At 39.1% G+C, this 23,884-nt stretch overlaps 1 protein-coding gene across 1 annotated transcript in view; it reads right to left on the reverse strand.

Annotated features, from left to right (window-relative positions):
• LOC124795507 overlaps window positions 1-23,884 on the reverse strand; it is a 131,387-nt gene that overhangs the window by 81,766 nt on the left and 25,737 nt on the right. Inside the window, exon 2 of the mRNA XM_047259568.1 lies at window positions 11,897-12,077. Coding sequence (XP_047115524.1) covers window positions 11,897-12,077 — 181 coding nt within the window. The remainder of the gene's footprint in view (window positions 1-11,896; window positions 12,078-23,884) is intronic.

Here is a 23,884-nt window from a genome sequence, read left to right on the forward strand (position 1 = left end):
AGATGAAAACTGTGTGTCAGACTGAGACTTGAACTCGGAACCTTTGTCTTTCGTGGGCAAGTGCTCTACCATCTGAGCCACCCAAGCACAACTCACGACCCGTCCACATGTGGATCTCTGTCGATGAGACAATCGACAGACAAGTTTGAAATGTGGCTAATTTTATTGTTGAAATCAAACAATGGAAAATCCAGGATGGAATGTAACAATACCAGAGAAGGAAAGTTGCTACTCACCATATAGCGGAGATGCTGAGTCGCGATAGGCACAACAAAAAGATTCACACAATTAAAGCTTTCGGCCATTAAGGCCTTTGTCTGCAGTAGACACACACACACACACACACACACACACACACACACACACAAGCGCGTGTGCGCGCGCCTACACACACACACACACACACACACACACACACACACACACACACGTGCGTAAACACAACTTGCACACACGTCTGCAGTCTCAGAGACCCATGGTGTCAGCTCTCTGAGACTGCAGTCGTGTGTGTGTGTGTGTGTGTGTGTGTGTGTGTGTGTGTGTGTGTGTGTTACTGCGGACAAAGGGCTTAACGGCTGAAAGTATCTCCGCTATATGGTGAGTAGCAACTTTCCTTCTCTGCCTCATCTGATCTGCAGCAAGAAGCTGAAAAAGACTAACCAGGAAACAGTTGCTCACTTTGTTAATAAAGCCCTCAAATTACTTTTCCCTGAACAGTCTAGATGAAAACAAAGTACTTGTAATCTACACTGAAGCAGCCACATACATGACTGCTGCTGTTAAATTGTTGAAAGTATTTTATCCAGTCTTGCTCCATATCAAATGTCTTGCCTATACCATCAATCATGTAGCTGAGATGAAATGTCTCGAATTTCCACATGTAAATAAGCTAGTTTAAACCATCAAAAAGGATTTTGCTAAAGCACCAACAAGAATCCAGTAACTTAGTGAGGAACTTCCCAGTGTGCCACTTCCGCCAGAACCCATACTTACTCGTTGGGGAACATGGCTAGAGGCCATGGAATATTACAGCGAACATTTGGAAGACATTATGAACATGGTTCTTAAATTGCGGGAGGAGGCAGTGAGCATCACTTCAGCTAAAGATCTTGTAAAGGATCCAACAATTTGCAATGACATTGTATACATAAAAATCTCATTACGCATTTTTGGTCCGTATTATTAAATCTCTGTAGTGTTAAGGGAAACCAGTCTACACACAACTGCGATTGATAGAAAAGGTGAAAGAAAAAATCAATTTGGTCCCAGATCCTATTGGTATGAAAGTTGGTGAGAAACTAAAGACAGTGCTACAAAAAAACCCAAGACTGACCACCTCTGCACATTGGTTGACTTCTTATCATGTAAATCAACATAACATGAGTGTGTGGTCCCATTGCGCCTAACACCATCATTTAAATATGCTCCGGTGACATTTATTGACATGGAACGCTCATTCTCAACATATGCTATTAACAGACAAAAGATGCAGTTTCTCAATGGAAAATCTGGAGAAATTGTTAGTTATTTACTATGACTGTAATGATGGACATGGACAATAATATAATGTGGATTTTCGTCAACCTATTTACCTTTCTAGACGATAAAATGACCGATTTTGGTCACCTATTTTCTTATTTTTATAACCTATTTTTGTAAGTAATAGAACCTATTTTAGGTACTTAATTCAAAATTTTTAGAACCTAAATGTCTGAGGTCTAGTTATAACATTCTTAAAAGGAGCATTTTATTAAAACTGTTAGACAATAAAATTTCTAACAGTGGTCTCGAAGACCTGCATTACTTGGGCAGGGAGTGGGATACATATGCCAGTAACATTGCTTTCTTTTCAACCTGAACAACATCAGATAAATATTTATATTTTAATATTTCAGTTTATTATGATGATTATATTTCACTATCATCATACAGATATGTTCGTTTCATTGCCAGATTTGGAATTAATGGTAATCATGAAAATGCGGTCTCATCTTTTTGTCTTTATCTTTGTAGTGCTGTTCACAGTGATGCAGTAGCCTACGTCCAGCGACCACAGGCAGATCACAGCTGCATTATCAAAAGTCTCCCTGCAATTTATTGTTACAATTAAGAATAACTGAAATGTTAACCATTGTAATTTAACTATATAGTACATCTAAAGAAAATATTACTTGTTATCTTCCTGCTGAAGGAATTTGTCTCACTATTGTAGTGTAGAGTTCATTCTTCGAGGGTCTCGTTTGTCAATGCTGACAAATGAAGGCTAATTATTATTTGAAGCTACACAAGTAGTAAAAGAATTTTACACAGACTAGGTGCATGACCTTAGGGAAACACACTGACCATCTAGTAAAATTTTTTATATCCATTTTAATCTCATGTTACTCAAACCTTGAGTAAACTGAGGTTGAAATAAAAAATTTTAAAATTATTTAAAAGAATTTTATTTTTATCAAACCTTCCTAGGCAAAATACTGCAGAAGAGTCATTCTGTTATCATGCTTTCTTTGCTCTTTACCTATTAAGTCCAATGTGGCCACTGTCATTGAATCTTCAGATGTTGGTTAGAGAAAATAAATATGAATGAACAGTTCTAAATTCAGCACAAGAAAACACAGTAGTGGGTAGAACTGGGTCCCAAACACATCTTAGTTGGAAATCTCCATTCTAGCTTACCAAGTCATTAGTTGTTTTAATTTCAATGGCTTTCTTTATTATGCTATCACGGAATTCACTTATGACTCAAAATCAAATATATTGTCTTCATTGTGGTTGTATTCGATTACTCTTAATTTATCTTTCTGCTCAAAGCAAACAAATTTGGCATGTTCCGAGTAGTGCTGAAGAATGCAACATGACATCTCCCAGGTGTACATCAGCATTGTGTCTGCCAGATGTATCACAGCATATACTTACATTAAATCGTTATGATACCAGGTGTTTATAAGTCCTACAGAACCCTTGGCCAATCGAACAAGATATCTATTCCTTCACAGTTACTGGAAGACAGTTTTGATCTAATTTTTCTTCAGAATATAATACAGCAACTACTTTTAAGTTTGTGGTGAAGGGAGACTAGAGGGATTCGAGATCAGACTTTTATTTATTTATTTATTTATTTATTTTTTTTTTTTAATCGTGACAACATCTACTAGATCAGTTCAAAAGTGACTGGCTACTTAGTGCAAGCACCTCTGAAATACTTTGAGCTCTCTTCCTACAGTTCACACTGACCATTCCTTACATGATGCGGAGATAAAATGGAATGTGTGTGTGTGTGTGATAAATTTTTGCAAATACCACAATATATACATAAAAAAAAGAAAATTTGATGATATAATATTATGAAAAGGATTGACTGCTACTCACTGTAAAGATGACACATTGAGTTGCAGACAGCATGATGTAAAGATTCTTAGATATAAGCCCAAAGACTTCTATAGAAAACAGAAATGTGCACACATTCACACAAACAAGCACATGCCACACACCCATGACTGCTATCTCTGTCCACTCTGGCCTCTGGCCTACTACATCTAATCAAATAGATCAGAAAGACAGCTATTACCATCCAGAAAGCTGCTGACTCTTCAGTTATACTAAAGAACTGGTTTTTTTATGTCCAATTGGTAGTTTAACATTTACTTGATTACACTGGTATTTTCAAAAAAAAAATAATAATAATTACTTACCTCTTTAAACAGTGAGTGCTGAACACAGTATTTTACAACTTGTTAAGCAGTTCTAGAACAAACACTGTTACTTGCAATGCAGCTAACAGAACTTTTAGGTCTTTGAATCGAGGTATTCTGATAATTTGTAGACAGAGTAGTTCATGAGGTATGTTTTTCACTTTCTTTTGAACCGGTTAGGATTCCAAAATTCTTGCTTCATGTTAGAAGGAAGGCTGTTGAACACGACTGCATTATAGTACGCATCTCCATTCTGGACCCAAAACAAGAGTGAAAAGGCAACATGATAATTTTGTTTGCTCCTTAAATTGTGATTGTGTACCCCTCAGTGCAGCTGAAACTGATTTTCAGAGACAGTAACAAAAACCATTTGGAATAAAATTTAGTAAGAAATGAATGTAGGAATTTCACAGTCCGTAAAAATCCTTTTGCAAGATATGCAGTTATCTACTTTACACAGTTTTCTCATTGATCACTTCTGTTGAATAAACAGGTTATTTACTTTAGGTGCACTCTCAAAAAGATAACTGCATATGACAACACAAATTACAAATATGGGAAGTCAATCAACATTCTTGCCTTTATGTTAACACATTGAGAGATGCTTCTAAGAGCAAAAATTCTTGATTAGAATACATATCTGTTGATTCATTTCTACTGATTATACAACTAGACCACACAGGGTATTTTATTTAGCGTGTGACCACTAATGTATACTTTTGGTGTTAGGAGGTTATTTTTGCTTGTTTCAAATTGTATAATATCATCCCTTCTGAGATTAAGACACTTTTCTTAGATTAAGACATCAACTATTAACTGTGAATGACTTTGAAGCCTCTTCAGCAATCATCTTGGCTGTGTCTGCTTAGGCTGCGTTCTGACAGTTGATCAGTATGTTTGTGTCATCAGAAAACAAAGTTTTGAAACCATCCTTTGCAGTCTCTGGGAGATCATGGCAGCTGCAGTGTAACACGTGTTAAGTTCGGCTCGCGAAATTTAGTTGAATTCGAAGGTGTTCTCGCAGGTAGTGTTGTCTAGTACCAGTGGAAATTGTGTAAACAACAGTGTTCTGTGCAGTAGTACTATTTTTTTTCTGTGCTCCGCCAATATCTTCGAGAAAATGGTAAACAGAAGAGTCAACAGCAGTGCGTTCAGCAGCAGGGAAGCAGCAAGTGCTGCGGGCTCGTTCTTGGCGGAAGGTGTGGCCGCGGCTCGATCTGATAGCAGGCACTATATCAGACACTGTAACGGCAGCAGTATTGGCCAAAATGCGTGAAACTGTTGAGGCCAATACTGCCAAAATTACAGCACTAAAAAAGTCTGTGTCTGAATACGAGAAAAAGGCACGAGAGTTGGAAGTGAAACTATCTGCCGCAACAGATTAGCTAGAACAGTACCAAAGGCGAAATAGTCTACGACTGTTTGGAGTAGCAGAAAATAAGGAAGAAGACACAGACAACCTGCTTATACAGATTGCACGTGAAAAATTAGGCGTTGAAGTGACCAAGGCAGACATTGACAGGAGCCATCGGGAGGGACGAAAACTACCAGGTGCTACCAAACCTCGTCCAATAATAATTAAATTTGTCTCATACCGAAAAAGGGCAAAGATCTTTACCCAGAAGAAGTAGTTAGCAAGGACAGGGCTTACAATAAGGGAAGATCTGACAGACGAATGGCTAAAGATTTTAAACAGTGGCATATCCCATTTCGGTCTTCAGAATGTGTGGACTCAGGATGGCAGAGTAATCATTAAGACAGCAGCTGGAAAGAAGACAGTCACAAACACGACAGAACTGAATAGTATTAAGTGAAGCTACTCGAGCCAAAAGTGCAAACTTAACACCATTTGCAAATTGTAACAGCCCTATACTCAGATATAGTCTTCTAATTGTATTACCTTTTTAAATTATACCCATATTTGTACCTTCAACTAATTGTTTTTGTAACTGTATTAACTTTTTACTATTTTTTTTGTATCTGTAGCTCTAACCACTACTTAATTTTAGTTACTGCTAATACTTTTTTTCCTTTTCTCAGTTTATTCTCTTCCATTCTATAATAGTTCTATTGCAATTATTAGTCTCTCCTTTAGTTCATCAACCACCCATCTCTTCGGTTTAAATTGTTCATAACAAAAATCACTATCAGTATCACTTCAGCAAATTTCAATCTAATTGTAGCTTCCTACGATAATCACTACCAGTATCACTTTAGTAAATTCCAATTTAATTGTAGCTTCCTACGATAATCTATTAATTATTAAGCTTACTTCTCTCTGCTGGCAGCATCGGCCTCTTGAATCACTCCCCTTTCCCTTATTTCCACCCTAAGCTGTTTCAAATACGCTAATTACATTTCTCCTCTTACGACATAGGATACACAGTGACACACAGCCGTCACTACTTTGGTCATATTCTCCTTGTACCGAATACCACTAATCCATTTTCTATACTCCCGCAACCTCAGGAAATCTATTGCAGTCGCCTTTCTTTCGGCACTCGCGGAGTCACAAATAGGGCGCACAAAATCTCGGACACTCCTGTGTTATGTCACTTGGCGGAAGCACCGGCCAGCGCCCCTCGCAGCTGGTAGTGCCTAACAAAGGGACAAACCAGTCTGCCACCCTACTCCAGGCTGCTCAGCGGAACACGTCAGAGCTTTTAGCAGCTCACTGCAACATCCAGTATTTACCTGCACATTACGAAGAACTTAGCCTCCTTTTCAACCAACTAAACTACCACGTAATCCTCTTATCCGAAACGTGGTTGAAACCATACATATCCTCTGCATCTATTCATCTCCCAGGGTACACATTTCTTAGGGCAGACAGATCAAAAAAGCGAGGGGGCTGGGTCAGTGTGTGTATACGAACAGATCTCAAAGCGAAAATCTTGTGTACGTCAAACCCTGCTGAAGAAAAAGAGGCTGAATTCATGTTCATTGAAATAAATATACAAAGTCGGAAGTTCTTGACTGTCGTCGTGTACAAGCCGCCAAAAATAAGCTCAATGAGTTCCTTCCAGTCGGAATTACATTCACTTCAGTGTCAATACGAACGTGTCATCGTAATGGGTGACTTGAACATAGACCTGCTAAGAGACATTCCCTCCGCAATAAACCTAAGAAGACTGTTTAGTTGCAATAGCATGAACATCCTTCCATTACAACCTACACACCATACGGCGCACAGTCATACTCTTATAGACGTAATCGCAACGAAACAGACTGACAAAGTAAGAGATGTTGGTCAAACATCGGCCCCTGGCCTCTCAGCACATGATGTAATATTCCTGGCCTACTCTGTGCAGCCCCCAAGGATCAAATCGCGTTACATAACTTGTAAGAATATGAAACGTATTGACCTTGACGCTCTAACAGCCGATTGCCCAGAAATCTCATGGCATCAAATAATCAGAGAACCTACAATCGACGGCAAAATTAATGAACTTGGTGATAAACTCACTGCCCTCTATGACAAACATGCACCTGTGCACAAAATCCGTGTAAGGAAATCTCCTGCTCCATGGCTGACAGCTGAATTACGTCAAATGATGACTAATAGGGATGCTGCCCACAGGCGTTTCAAGGCAGATCCGAAACCCGAGCGTTCTGAAGAATACAGAAAGCTACGGAACAGAGTGAAACAATGCATTCGCAATGCTAAAATCAGGCACGCTCGCTCCCTTGTATGCAGCGATCTGACGCCCACGACTCTATGGAAGAATCTCCGTAGCTTGCGGGTCGGAAAGGCAAAATCGGAAACTACTCTTCATGTGTCAGCTAACGAATTAAATGAATTCTTCTCTGCACCTCTGAATACCAGCACAGCTGATAATTACCGTCCACAAGAATCCCCAAACAGGATAACTAACAACGATACCTTCCATCTAAAACATGTAACAACAAATACGGCAAGAAAAGCAATAATGAGAATCTCTTCTGATGCAATAGGCAACAACAGTATTGGTATAACCATGATTAAGAATGTTGCCGATATCTTAGTACCTGCCTTAACTGACATATTTAATTTTTCCCTCATGAACGGAATATACCCCACTGCATGGAAAAGAAGCATAATTCAACCCATCCCTAAGATCGAAAACTCGCAACTGCCTAGTGATTACCGACCAATTAGCATACTGCCTGCTGTCTCCAAAGCACTTGAATATATTGATCATGACCAAATCACTGAACACTTGCATGGATTCAGCCTATATGAGAAATTTCAATCCGGTTTCCGTAAACATCACAGCACAAACACTGCTCTAATTAAAGTAACTGATGACCTGAAATATGCCATCGACAATCGAAAGGCAACAATATTGATGCTACTGGACTTCAGCAAAACTTTTGACACTGTTAACTTTGACATATTGCTCAGAAAAATGCAACAGCTTAATTTCTCAGATAGTGCAATGAGATGGTTTGAAAGCTACTCAAAAGACAGACAGCAATGTGTTGTCTGCGTAAGTGAAAAATCTTCCTGGAAACATGTTTCCTCGGGAGTGCCACAAGGATCAGTCTTAGGACCACTTTTGTTTTCTTTATATGTCAACGATATTTCGTCGGTTCTGTCCTCCTGTAAATATCATTTCTATGCCGACGACCTCCAGCTCTACCTAAGCGTCAGACCCGAAGATCTAAACACTGCAATCGCTCAGATGAATGATGATCTGTCTTCAGTAGTGACATGGGCGAAAAACCTGGGGCTTAAACTAAATGCAAAAAAGACGCAAATAATCTTAATAGCCCATCAGAAATTAATAAGTTCAGTTTTCCACGAACGGCTACCTCCTATTCTGCTCGACGGTACTCCAATACCATATCAGAAAACTGTTAAGAACTTGGGTGTAACTTTGGATGAGCATCTCAACTGGGCGGAGAATACAGTCGCAGTGTGCCGAAAGACGTCTGCTTGTCTCTATGCTCTCAAAAAGTTTCGGAACATATTTCCACAGGACTTGAAACGCCAGCTCGTGCAAGCACTCGTTCTACCGAATCTCCACTATTGTGATGTGATTCAACAAGGCATGAGTAGTGAAAACAAAAGACGGCTAGAACTAGCCATGAATGCCTGTGTCCGTTACACCTGCAACATTTGCCGATATGATCATGTTAGTGCTTCACACTCCGAGCTAGGGTGACTGCAGCCGGACAAATTGCGTGACTACCACACCCTATGTCTACTTCACCGACTCCTCATCGCGCAAGCACCCCAGTACCTTCCTTCAGAGATTAAAAACTTGTCATGCCATCATAATCGAAACATGAGGTCACTCTTATTTGGTATCCTAACAATGCCCACTCACAAAACAAAAACTTTTGCAAACTCCTCCTCAGTTGCCTCTGTCCGCCTCTGGAACAAACTGCCCCTTACCTTATGCAAAATTCAATCTCCTGCTGCTTTTAAGAAGAAGTTGAAGCATTTCCTACTACCATCCTCATAACGATCTCCACAAAATTAATGTACAAGGCCAATCCTCTCATCTGTCAAATAGCAAAGCTAGCGTCTCCTATCTTGCTCCTGAGATGCATTCCTCTTCATCTATCTCTATTAGCCACGCAATCTTCTTTTCCTTTATATTTCCTTAATTATGTTTCATCATGTCTCTCTATTCTTCTCCTCCCTTCACCATGAGTCTCCCTCATACTCCCTGCTGCTAGCACTCCTATCAGAAATCTTTCTCTTCAATAATGTCTAATTATAACGGTACTTATGATCTATGAATATAAACTTATATGTATGTATTTTTCCAGGTGTACCTTTCTAATTGTTTATTTCACTTTTTGTACTAGATGTAGTTTAACATGCCTACTAAAACATATGAATGTAAAATAAGTAGAATGCCTGATTAGATGTAAGAGAGGGCCTGATGGCCCTAATCTTGCCAGGATAAATAAATCAATAAATAAATAAATCATTTACATAGCTTACGAATGAGAGGAGAGCACTACTGATCTGTGGAATCCACGTAATATGCTACTCCATTTCTCAGGTTGGGATCATGCCTGTGACACAGTCTGTCAGAGAGCCCCTCAGCTTTCTCTTGTGAAGCTAAAACTCTAGACATTTAAGAGGGGTACCATCAGTGCCATGACATTTCAGTTTGATTGTGATTACAAAAATCTATTTGGCAGAGGCTTCAGCTAGCTCACAAAAACAGGATGAGTTTTCTGGTTTAGCTCTTATAGTAGTTTTCACGAGGTTTTGTACTGCTCTCTCTGTAGGAAATACTGTACGAAAACCAAACTGATAGGCAGTTAACTAGTTCTGCTGAGTTAAATTATGCAATATTTCAACAAAGGCCACTTTCTAAAATATTTTTGGAAAGATTAGAAGGAATTAAATTGGTCTGTAATTATAGGTGGTTTGTTTATCCCCAGTTTTATAGATGGGTGTAACTACATAATATTTAAGTTTGTCAGGAAATATAGTATATCCTTAGACATTGACAGATTACAAGAATAACTCCCGGATAATAGATCAACACAAGATTTTAATATTCTGCTAGAAACACCAGACAACTATTTCTTTTTAGTGACCTGATGAATTTTGTAGGCACCTAAGGGGCTATATTTTTGAAACTAGTGTCTGCTGGTAGTGCATTTAATACCTGCACGAGGAAATCTAATGCATCCATATTTAGTTCTTTATAAGTAGGTTGAATGTTTACTGTCACTCTGAGGAAATAATTATTGAATTTGGAGGTCAATGATTTAAAAGCATCAAGATTTCTGACAGAGCTGTTGTCTGGGGCCCAATTCCCTTTGGGTCACAACTTTTAGTTGTTTGATAAGTTTAATGTTCTAAACCATTTTTGCCTTAGTCGTACAGTGTTTGATCTTTTTGAACACAACAATAGTGTTTAACTTGTTTCATCTTTTTGAACATAACAATAGTGTTTAACTTTACTTAATAACAGATCAGAAGATTTCTGACTATTATGGAGTTCCATTTCTTGATTATGACTTGTTTTCTCAATTTTCCTCACTCTTTGTAGCATATTATACTTTAAACTCTGGAGTTATCAATTCCCTGTCTTTGTTCTTCTTTGTTTTATCCTTTTTGTGTTTGCTTTATAAATTTATTCATAGTGTCCTGTGTGTAATGCCTCATTAAACAAAATGATTGGGTGATTCTTTATGGCTCTTTGACATTTTCTTCTAAGATCTGAACATGACTGCTTAGACCATTTCATTGTTAACATTTTACCATCTTCGTCAAATAAACAAATCATTATTGTTTGAGGAGATTTTGGGATTGCAGCCTATCATCATAAACTTCATTCGTCAATTTTTCACTGGACATTTGAAGATGACAGGCAGGTTCCACTTGAAATATCATGGAATGAAGTTTACGATGACCAGTTGCAATCCTGAAATCTCTTCACACACTTAATTCGCTGGGAAAATTTTAAAGTTCACAATTCATTATTGGTTTTACAGCTAAATCACTGCCAGTTGTTGGGTTTAAAACCAAATGGGTGTTACACTATATCCTTCAACACTCATTGGAAATTTCATAATGGCAAAAAAATCCAAAGCTGGATATTAAAAATCAGATGCCTTCAATCAGTACTGTCTAACAAAAAAAAAAAACAACATTATAGTCTCCAAAAACAAGAGATCTCCAGAAAATTCTACACAGACTTATTAAAATTGTCTAGGATTGCTTTATGAAGTTTAAGATGACACCTGCTGGTGCCCTGTGAACTACCTGTAACTCAGAGGAAATGCAAAAAATCAAAAGCACAAATATGGGAAACGATGAAGTTAGAAGAAGATCTGAAGGAGTTCACACACAGACAAGATGAGAAAGTAACCAAAGAAAAAGACACACTCTCTCTCTCTCTCTCTCTCTCTCTCTCTCTCTCTCTCTCTCTCTCCCTCACACACACACACACACACACACACACACACACACACACACACACACACACACACACACACCAAAAAGAGGGAAGAAGGCAGTAAATATTTCATTCACTCTTAACACAGATGGGAATATAACTGTATGTAGTCAATATGAGTTTTGTGTTTGTAGGTAAAGATGAAATAAAATAAAACAAGTTTTTATCAGACAAATAGTTTATCAGCAGGCAAAAGATAAATAAAGCTCATAAGAAACAAAATGCACAAACTGTTATGACTACTGCACGACAAAAATTCCTTTAGATGAACATTACATTAAATCATCTTACGTGCAAGAATGAGGATCTGGAGCATGCCAACTAGCTCGATGAGTGCTTTGTGAAGGTTGTGGAGAGCCACTATTGTTTCTCAATGGTGCACTTGCCCGCCGCTCTTCAGAGTGTCCTTCACCCCAGCCAGTACCAGATTCAGGCAAGTTTCCATCTCCAGAGCAGTTTGTTAAGGTGACTCCTACAAAATTTTATAACAAATAATTTCTGTATTTTAATCAGAATATCCTATTACATTAAGCACCACGTTTGTAAGGACAGCAGAAACAACATAATGTTCATCTTGATACAAAATGAGGACAAGCAGATGATAAGAAATAAGGAAAACATAAGAATGTCCACGTTAAAATATGCATTCACGCATGTGTGTGTGCGATATATATCCATCCATGTGTGTATGACACATATTATTACAAAAGAGAAAAAGTATGGACATTGAATTATCGATGCACACATTAGAAGAGATAAGCACTGCCAGAAACTACGTTGTAAGAATTACTAACAATCAACTATAAAAAGACTGCAATATTCTATACATACTTACACAGAAAATAATTGAACATAATCAAATTAGGAGGGAAGACACTATTTAGGAAAATATATTGTTGCTACATCAGTTACACTACATAGCTGCTGTTTATCTAGGAGTCTTACTATTTGTTTGACATTTACATGATAACATACAAAATCTTGAAGAATATTAGTTATCTACCAGTTTAAAAATTACGTGTCTCTTTACAGTGAACATTGTTGCTCATCATGCTGATAACAATAGTTACAGTCTTTTACTCTAGAAAACCAAATTAATTGTATTAGATTTCTCTTATAAGATGAAGTTTTATCATTGCATTTTTCCATTTCTGGCAGGAGTGTTGTTGGGGGTATGTGACAATATATTTCATATGTGTATGTGTAGGCAGCAGAATGTACTACATGGAATATAATAGACATCCATAGCAATGTTTTGTATAATTTGTGGTCTTACCTTGACAACATACTGTTATGAGCTATTCTGTGTGATCATGAATGCTAAAATATAGCTTGACTTATTTCTGCAATTTAGTGTTCAGAATTATTTATTTCGCTGCCCTATTTCTAAAAACTATGTTACAGATTTGCATCAAAATATTACACACACTCTCTGCACAGCCTGCACAGGGAGAATAGTAGTTCAGAGGTAATGTGCTCCACCTCTCACACCCAACGCAGGCACCAAAGCAATATTTTGTACATTGTAATAAGTATTTGCAAAAGCAGACATGAAGCATGCTTAAATATTTAGCGCAATCAAAACAAATTAAAATCATTTTTTGTAACGACCTGCTTAATAATGACATAGTGATGATTATAATTTCAAGTGGCTCTAAGACATGGTGCAAGTCTTTCATTGGACAGCACCTTGGCAGCTTGTATGTCCCTAACCTGTCCCAGAAATTCTGCCATGGAAAGGGAGCCTACAGTTTAATGTGGGATCCAAAACATGTCATTTCTGGTGAATCTTCATACCACTGAGATGTCCACATTTGTAGGTTAAAACAACTGCCTGAGATACGCAAAGTGATACAGCTAGCATACTTTTTATCAAACAACTATCATGGAATAAGCCAGAATGATTTAGTCTATGGCAGGTATCTTTGAGACACATGGCTATGGAGTAAAGACATACAATGTGTGTCACCTAAGAACAGCCAGGTATTTTTTTCACAGTGTTTTGGCAGCACTTTCGGCTTTGCAAAGTTAAGGTGGAATCAGTCCAAACAACTACTGCTCATCATATGTTTCATGTGAAGCACAGTGTTAACAGAAAATTTAAGTTTGTTTCTCATTATAGACAAAATAACTTTTAAAGCAAAATTTTACATGCCCATTTCATACAGCATCCCAAATTAGTCTAGTGCAATATTCAGTTTAGCAGTATGTAATAACAGGGACAGTAAAACATGAGGAATAATCAGTACTCCGGTGAGATTTAGCAGCACTGCATGATGGTAGCAGACGGTGCTTGGCAGGGCAAAATGAGACAGGGCAAGTCAGGCATAGAGTGTTGCTCAAGAACCAGTTATTCTTCATGTTTTATGGTCCCTGCTAATGTATACTGATAAAATGAATATTAAAATAGGCCAACTTCAGACTGCTCGATCAAATGGGGTCTTAACATTCCACTTAATTTTTTTTTAAAGAAAAGAAATCAACACTTTCCACTGATACTGGACACTGCATGAAAGCAGTGACGGACATTATCCATCTGGGATGACTCTAGCTAACACGTTACAAAAATGAAATTGAAAATATCTGCCACAACACCAGAGAAAAAGTGCCTGCCGTCTCTTAGGAGAGGCACACAGTGTATCATTGTCGTACAATAATAGTCTAACAGTTTTTTGTGAAGAAGTATTAATATCAGCAGTGTATGTTGTGTGTACTACTGGACTACATCAACGAAAGTAAAACAAGGGTAATGGAATACATTTAAATTAAATCAGGTATTGCTGACGTAATTGGAGTAAGAAATAAGACAAAAAGTAGTAGATGAGTTTTGCTGTGTGGGCAGCAAAACGAGAGATGGCAGCTGATGTAGAAAGGCTGTAAAATGAAGACTGGCAGGAACAAAAAACACATTTCTGAGAATGAGAAATTTGTTAAAATCAAGTATAAATTTAAATTTTGGAAATGTTTTTTGAAGGTATTTGCCTGGAGTTTAGTCTTTTATAAATGACATAAACAATAAACAGTTCACACAAAAGAGACTGGAGAACAAAGTCTTTTGCAACAGCATTGTTGTTTAAAACATTCTTGGACTTCCTGCAGTTGTTCCTGACTAAATTGATGGAGGTAATTGTCAAAATCTTGAAGTTTTACACTGAACTGACATTGTAAGAAGTCCGAGAATATTTTATACAAATGAGGATGGAGGTTTTTGAAATGTGGTGTTACAGAAGAACTCTGAATATTAGATGGGTAAATTAAATAACTAATGAAAGATACTGGATATAAATTGGGAAAACAGAAATTTATAGCACAAACTAATTAAAAGAAGGGATTGGTTGATAGGACACAATCCAAGGCATCAAGGAATCATCAATTTGGTACTATAGGGAGTTGGGGGTGGAGTGGGGGGTAAAAATTGTACAGGTCGAGCAAGGCTTGAATACAGTAAGTGGGTTCCAATGATTGTAGGCTGTGGCTGTAGTAGTTATGCAGAGTAGAAGAGACTTGCACAGGATAGGCTATCATAGATAGCTGCTTCAGCCCATTCTTTAGACTGATGACTACAACAGCACTGGTTGCTAACCAGTACATAATCGTGTTCCAGCCTCCACTCCAGTCATTTAAAATGGAAACTGCTTGACAGTTAGAAGACTGTGGTACAATCTGGTATTGTGAGCATTTTTTCCATTTCTAAAATTCTTAACTTTTTGTCACATGCCTACCACGTTAGTGACGCAGTTGAGTAATACACATGCAGTTACTGCCAAGCATCGCTTTTGCAATGTTTCAAGAATCGCTTGACAGTAATGTCAGTGAATTTGTATTTTAGGTACTTGTTCATTTCAAAAGGAATTAATAAAAGGCAAAAAAGGTGTTAAGAATATATGAATGATAATATATTATCTAAAGTTCATAATTACCGTAAGGAACTCCTGCACAGAATCAAAGGAGTTTGCCACAAGGAAACCTTTCACCTTGGGAGTTAAACACTTGAGGTTCATCAGTCAATTCCTTCAGTTAATTGGAAGCCTACTGAAAATGAAACTCACTGAATAATGCACACCTTTCTGTACAGTGCCTGAGGATGTGTCATTCAACTGTAATTAATTTTTCTCTCTGGTATTCACTGAATGTATGTTTCAGTTTTTCTGAATGAGTCAGTGTTATCAACAACAAATCTCATATGGAATATGTGTGAAGAGATGGTAAAGGTAGAATTCTGCTACACTTTAACAGCAGCCTACATGATGTTTACAAACTCATGCTGCACATCAGTCTGAATAAACTTCGCCGGGCTAAAAATATTCTTGGTGAGTACACACAGTAGCCCCAAAATAAATGACAATACGGTGAAAGCAAGCAACATAAATTAGCCTTTGTGTTTCAGTGTCACAGATAAAGGAGATCAATTTTATAGTGATGACAGTATCATTCAGTTTCTGCACAATATCCTTAACATGATGTTTCATAGAAAGCCTTTCATCTACCCTCAGCCCTGATGATGTAAAAGGGTTAATTTCACAGACTGTCTGACCACCTCGAGACAGTAAAATTTAGCTTTTACACGAGTTCTATATCGGATACTGTACACATTGCAATTTGTTAGACTTATAAATTAATCTGTTCACTGAGAGCCATGTGCTGATGTTACTGGCTACCCTGTTATCTACATTACTTATATTGCACTCTATGTCTTTTGTAATATCACTTGTGTCATCTGCAAAGACTGAAATTTTTGACTTACCTGTCATGTTATGTGGCAGATCGTCCATACACATCAAGAAAAGCGAAGGACCGGGAACAGAACCTCGTGGTAACACCCCTATCCTTACATCACCCTAGTCAGATTCAAGCTTTCATCATAGTAGGATGTAGGGTGTGGAGGATGTGTTGCCTGGAACTATCGTGGCTCAAATGGCACTCACAGTCTGGGCAAATACAGGGTGTTGGCATTGCTGGCATCACCATATGTCCAAAATGACAACTGGAATTTGGCTGTTGGTCATGAAGGTCAGCATTAGTATGCAAGGCTGAGTGCCCACAACTGCCTTTGCACTTTTATGCAAAGGTACCAATTATACTGAAGTCATAGTGATTTATGACAGTTCTCTGGATATTACAAAAGGCATGACAGGGTCCTTAATAGGACATGTTAACACCACAGACAGCAATGCATACTCTGCAATATGCACTCATACTAGCCTCAAGGTTGGTACAGAGTTTTTGTGGTAAGGCATTCCATTCCTACACCAGCATGGCTGGCAACTGCTAGAGAGTTGTTAATGCATGTGAACAAGCTCCCCAACACATCCCACATGTATTCAATAGGACTTAAGTTGGGGAAACAGGCAAGCCAGTCCATTTGTTACATATACTCCCGTTTCAAGAGCTCCTTTACCTGCACTGTCATTCATAAAAATGGAGTCAGGGCCAGATACATCCTGAAAAGCTGCACAAAGGGGTCAGGAGTACAGTGACACAAAAACAATTACCAGTGACTGTACTATTTTCACTGATTTGGAAGTCAGTACCCCTACCAACATTACACCTTTCCTCATCGTAACATCAGGATGACCAAAACGATAGTATTTTACAATGGTCTGGGTGCATTACATTTTCCCATCTTTTGCCATACGATGGTTCGCCCAGAATAATTATGAGCTTGGACTGAATCTACTCTCATCCAGGAGTATGGAATCCCACTTCTCATTGGTCAAGTCTCTATGCTCTTGGCCCGGTGATACATGGTCAGAAAATTAAAGAAATAAAAGCAAAACCGAACTTCCATGTTAAACAGGCTAGTACCATCTACGAAAATCTGAAAAAAGACTCACAATATTCAAAAACTTATAATTCTTTCAAGGTCATTGCATTCATCAATGGATGCACTGTTCTGCGACATCTGACTATGAAAGTGGCCACTGAATCAATTTACTTGAGCCATACATGATGCGTTTTCACCAGTTTTCTCTTTTACAATACTTTTTACTACAGTTAACGGTAATTTGTGGTTGTGGATGTTTCATAATGTACAAAACAAATCTTCACATATTATTGTTCTCCTTTATTAATTATTATTTTTCATGTTATGTTCCAATATAAAGGATATGACAAATTATGAACAATAACTGGTCCATACTGCATGGATTTCCATTAAGCAAATAAGAATCAAATAACATTTTTCCAGCCTTATTTATACAACCCAATGTTTCTCCATTTCTCAATACTGTGGGTTACCCATTTTTCGAGCATGTCTTCATCTGATTGAAAGTAAGCTTCTATCTGCACAGTTCTGGAGAATGGAGCTAGGTTGGAAAGTCAGAATAACCCATGTGATATACCAAGAACATCGGTCTTTTGAATCACATTTTTTGGTACACTCAGCAAATGATGCTGTACACTCCCAAGGCAGCAAGTTGGTGTAACCATTCAGACATTCTATTAGTTTGGTGACAATTCCCATAAAGGAACTCCCATGCAATGAACATGTCAGCTGGAAAACAAATAAGAGTAGTTTCATATGTTGCTCTGCCTTTAATATTGTAAGGAATGCCAGAGGTGAGGCAGAAATATGTGGTAGAGGGCAGACCATAGAGCAAATTTTACAGTATGGATGGATGGGTGAGTAAGCAGCCTAGAGATTGGGATAGTGATGTGGAAATATCATATGGTATGGCAATATAATGTAATTGGATAGATAAAAAATCTACTCACCATGCATTTTTCGTATGCAAGCTTTTGGAGCCAGTGGCTCCCTCTTCTGGCAGTAGGGTTGAAAGGAAAGGAAGAAGGGTGAAGAAAAAGGACTGGAGAGGTTTAAGAAATGGGGTAAAGTTTGGATCTGGGGTGAAGCCATGGGAACCAAGATGGCTCCACCCTATACCAACCTTCTCGTGGGTCGGAGAGGGCTTTCCTGGGATCCATAAGACTTCAGCCCCTCGTTTGGTTTAGAAACATTGATGACATCTTTTCCATATGGACTCATGGTGAAGTTGACTTGTTAAAATTCCTGGAATCTCTAAATACCTTCTTCCATCACAGTATTTCTGAAATTTACCCCATTTCCTAAACATCTCCAGTCCTTTTCCATCGCACCTCTTCTTTCCCCTTCAACCCTTCTGCCAGAAGAAGTAGCTACTGACTCTGAAAGTTTGCATGTGAAAAACCCTTTTGATGTGTGCAATCTCCTGAAGCTGCTTGGTGAGTAGATTTTTTTATCTATCAAATTATATTGCACTATCATGCCGTATGATGTTTCCACATCGCTATCCCTACCTCAAAGCTCTTACTCGTCCAACCACCCACACTTTAAAACTTGCTCTGTGTGTCTGCCATCTCTCATATATTTCTGCCCTCTATCATATATTTCTGCCTCACTTCTGGCATACCTTACAACATTAAAGGCAGATCATCATATGAAACTACTCTTATTTGTTTTCCAGCAGACATGTTCATTGCATGGAAGTTCCTGTATAGGAATTATCACCAAACCAGTAGAATGTCTGAATGGTTACACCAACTAGCTGCCTTGGGAGTGCACAGCACTGTATGCTGCGTATGACTCAATAAGACCAGTGTGCTTGCTATTATCACATGGGTTATTTGGGCTCTCCCACGTAGCTCCAGTCTCCAGAATTGTGGAGATAGGAACTTATTTTCCATAATATTCTCTCAACCAGTCACCCTCCTGAGTTTCAGCTCAATTAGCTTAACACCTTTACTCCTTTCTTCTTATCTTAGTGTGCATCATGATGCCACATTATTTTATTTCAATTTATTTACTTGCTTATTTTTACTCTCCTTTAGGTGCACCCTTTTCTCCATCTCTCATCCTTTCTTTCTATACAGATGCAAACATATGCTCTCCGTTGCATTGTGCTTCATCTTTCACCATTTCCTTGTCATACATCTTTCACCATTTCCTCATCATACAAGGTGGATCTCCCTTAACTTTGGTTTCTGAATTGTCTCCCTTTTTCCCCTCCCTGTCTAATGTCCCCCTCCCAAGATTCTATGTGTAATATTCCGTGGCTTGTAGATGAATAAGCTGAAATGAAGCCAGCACATTGTCTTTCAAATTTAAAGATACACATCTCTGTTTTGATTTGCAAACAGAAAGCTTCAATTCTTTTACATAATTTAATTCCTTTTTATTATGCAGAATCACGACTTGGAGTTATGTATCTACAATGACAAAAGTATTTATTTTTCAATAGCAAGCAGTAAATAAAAAATAAATAAAGAACTGAGTTTCAATACATCCATTGTGGATGACGAACTGTGACTGCAACTTAAATTGGCAATTTATCTGGTCATAAATACGCAAACAGTCACTTTTTTATGATTTATTCAACCATTTTGCATTATAAAATGTTTCATCATTGATTACTCAATTACTGTCATTTCCACCAGCAGCGTCAGCACTACATCTAGCTACACTTGGTCCCCAACATAACGTTCTTGTAAAACTTCCATCTGATGATGAGCCTGCAGTGGCTCAACAACATGTTCATGGTGGAATAAATCATCAAAAAGTGACTGGTTGCATATTTTTTACCAGATAAATTGCCAAAGAATTGAATGTTTTACAGAAGGCAATAGGCTCTAATCATTCTGTGTTATTTGGGTTACTTCAAAAAGAGGTTAAGTGAGCATAATTTGTAAACACTATTCACTGGCCCATTCCCTTCAAGTAAGAGTGCATCAGTTGGTAGCCTTGTGTTTTAGTGGTGATATATCAGTTAATGAGTTCCTACTCCATCAGCATCCCACCATTTTTGGTGGGATCTCGGGATGGATTGAAAATTTCAACTATTATACCAGACCTCTGCAAAAACATTGACAACACTGCAATAGTCACTGCCAGAATGCCTTCAGAATAGTGGAGGAATTGGGTGAAACACACCACATTGCCTCCCAACTGGAGTGTGTCCATTAACATCACATCATGAAATACCATAGATCAGGGGTAGACAACTGTTTTTTACTTACTGCCCGCTTCTGCATCTCTGTTGGTAGTAAAATTTTCTAACTGCTCACCAGTTCCATGGTAATTTTGATTTACTTTACATAATTTATAAAGCAGAGTTACAGGCTGCAGTCTTCTGTATGTGATGTAACTGTCATTTGCACATTTTTGACATAGTTTTGCATTTTCAGAAATACCATTTTTGAATATGTTATGATGATCTGAAATGGGTCCCAACCTAAAACTAATCATCAAGTGGATAAAAAAAAGTGAAATTTGGAACTTTGGACTGGTTTTTTCATTGTACAGATTAATGTAAGTTGCTGACCCACAGCTATTCCAGCATGCTGGAAATTCATGAAAGTAATATAATCTCAAATCAGTACCAACGAACAAGGGAAAAACTGCCTTAAAAAACAATACATACAATCAGTGTTCCAACTCAAAAGTCCAGGTCAAAAACTGAGGTAGGCTTTTCAAAGCCTATTGCCTTTGGTGGGTCTTGGCATGTTAGCTTACAGCGGGGGCAGAGGTTATGCCCACACCTCACCTCAAGTGGCTACTTGGACCCTGCCAAGGTCGTGTTGGAGGACAGGGCATACATCACTTAGTTATCACAGATAGAGCAGGGGGCTAATGGCTTGGAGGGGGAGGTAACAGGTGCTTGGGGTAGGGGTATCACATCGGTTAACTCACTCTGGCCAAAGGTTGGGGGAGTTGTGAAGAGTGAAGGATTGAATTTGGAGAGGGAGGTATAAGAGAGAAAGAAGGAGAGTGGACAAAAGGCTTTGATGCAGGATGCATAAGTTCAGGCTGAGGTGGGTATGGGGCAGGACTTAATGAAGATGGGGACCAGGAGGACTATGGGATCAAAAGATGTGTTGCAAGGCCACCTCCCATTTACATAATGTGAAAAAGCTGCTGTTGGGGGAAGGATCCAGATGGCACAGGGTTATGAATCAGGTCACTGAAACCAAGCACGTTGTGCTCAGTAGTGGTTTCTGCTCTTGGCCATAGTTTGGCAGTGGCTATTCTCGTTCACGTGGGCAATTGGTTGGTAGTCACCCTAACATAAAATGCTGTGCTGAAATCACAGCAGAGCTGGTGTATGACACGACTGGAGTAGGATATGCTGGGTGGGTATATTTCACAAATCTCATGACTGAGTCTTCCACAGGGTAACAATCCATGGACTGTATACTATTGGATTGTATTGGATTGATGGTGTTAAAGAGATGAAGCTAAAAGTCATCAGTCCCTCCATCCTACAGGTGTCAAGCCAGGAAGAGTCCTCAGAGAGGAAGAACACAGAATACAAATCCTGCACCCAATTTGAATTGAGAATCAATAAAACCAAGAAATGGAGGTAAGGAGAAGTGACAGAAGGGCAAGAGAACAAAGGTGGGGAACTGCTCTTCCCAGAAAACAGATGTAGAAGAAATAGAAGAATGAAAAAGGTAGGATGGACAGGTGTGAGGCAAGATCACCAAGCAAGGGTAGCCATGGGTCCCCTGGATCATGAAAGGCAACAGGGCACCAAGACAATCCCTCAAGCCACCTATGAGGCCAATCTGCTCTATCTCAATGAGAGGAGTGGAAATCACTTTCACGGGTAAAACCTAAAACCAGAGCAGTTGCTTTGGTGTCATCCACTAGCACCAGAGGTACGCCATCATACAGGCACCACACTGACAGTGAATGATACACAGCCTGCGAGAAGCATGAAGAGGAGATTGTCACACAGTTGTGGTCTCCTTTACTGTTTGCATTTTGTACAGAGAAACCAGGGCACACCAATCTGTGTTCCAAGCCCCCAATAAATGATGGCACAGAGTCGACTGAAGGTCTAATTCCAGTGCCCCAATTTCAAATGTCAGCATCCTTATAGCCTAATTGGCCAACCAGCAAGCATTTTTGTTTCCTGGGGTATCCAGACATATAACCAACTGTTCAGCTTCATGGAGATCAGAAAGGAGATCCTTTATAGTCACAACCAATGTGTGTGCAGGGTAGCACTGGTCAATAGCCTGAAGACTTCTCAGGAAGTCATTGTTAATTGAGAATATCTTGTTGGTGCAAGGATGAACACGACTGAGGGGTCGAGCGATGGCCATCAATTCTGCAATTAAGACATTGAATCTGTTTGGCAGGGAGTGCAGTTCACTGCACCTTACATATATGTGGGCAAAACCCATTCATCTGTCGACTGTAGGGCCATCAGTGTATACCCCTTTTGAACCCAGAAACCCATCAAGGACAGCCAGGAACAGACAGTGAAACACCATGGGGTCAAAATAGTCTTTCAGTCCAAGAGACAGGTCAAGACATATCCAAGGCACACACTGTGGGGGTGTACGCTATCGTTCCCTGGTAAAAAGTGACAGCGAAGGAAGTTGGAGTTCAGAGCATAGACACTGAAGATGAATGGCAATCTTGACTCCAGTAATGGACCATTGTTGCATTGTTGTGGGAGGGGGATCTCCCTTCCAGGAAAAAGGACATAATAGTTTAGATGCTCAGGGGAGCAACAGTTACTGGCACCTGATCTATAGGGGAGGAATCCTAGCCTCCACAAGTAGGCTGTTCATAAGACTGGTCTGCAAGGCATCTGTCGCAAGTCGGACCCCACAATGGTGAATTGGGTCCAGCATTCACAGTGCTGAAGGCAATGATGAGCCATATGCCAGACTCCCACAGTAAAAACATAGCAGGATCAGAGCTTTGTAAAAGCCACTAAAGTGTAGAGTGGTCTTTGCCCCAGGTGATCTTACTGAGACAGCGAAGAGTATTAAAATGTGACCAGCACATTCGCTTAATCTGGTACAGATGGGGAAGTCATATCAACTGGACATCAAAGGTTAATCCGAGAAAGTGATAAGCCTCCACTACAATGAGCAATTTGTTGTCAAGGTAGAGTTCTGGTTGTGGATGGTCGGTATGATGGCAAAAAAAGTTCATGATACATCATGGCACCTGAAAACTGAAAGCTACGGGTGGGACCTCATGGCTGTGCCTTTCTATGGCACACAGCAAATGGTATTCAGCAACACCCACAGTAGACGAGCAATAGTAAATGGAAAATCAGCAGCATACAGGAAGGGTGACACTTTAGACCCCACAGTTGCAGCTAGACCATTCATAGCCACTAGAAAATATGACTCACTTGATACAAAGACCTCTGGGATACCAAAAATGGTTCAAATGGCTCTGAGCACTATGGGCCTTAACATCTGAGGTCATCAGTCTCTGGGACACCATTCTCTTGTATATGGGAGGAGGGGAGGGGGGGGGGGGGAAGAGCCACTATTGGA

This window comes from Schistocerca piceifrons, chromosome 4 (assembly GCF_021461385.2).
Source record: "Schistocerca piceifrons isolate TAMUIC-IGC-003096 chromosome 4, iqSchPice1.1, whole genome shotgun sequence".
NCBI classification, from domain to species: Eukaryota; Metazoa; Arthropoda; class Insecta; order Orthoptera; family Acrididae; genus Schistocerca; species Schistocerca piceifrons.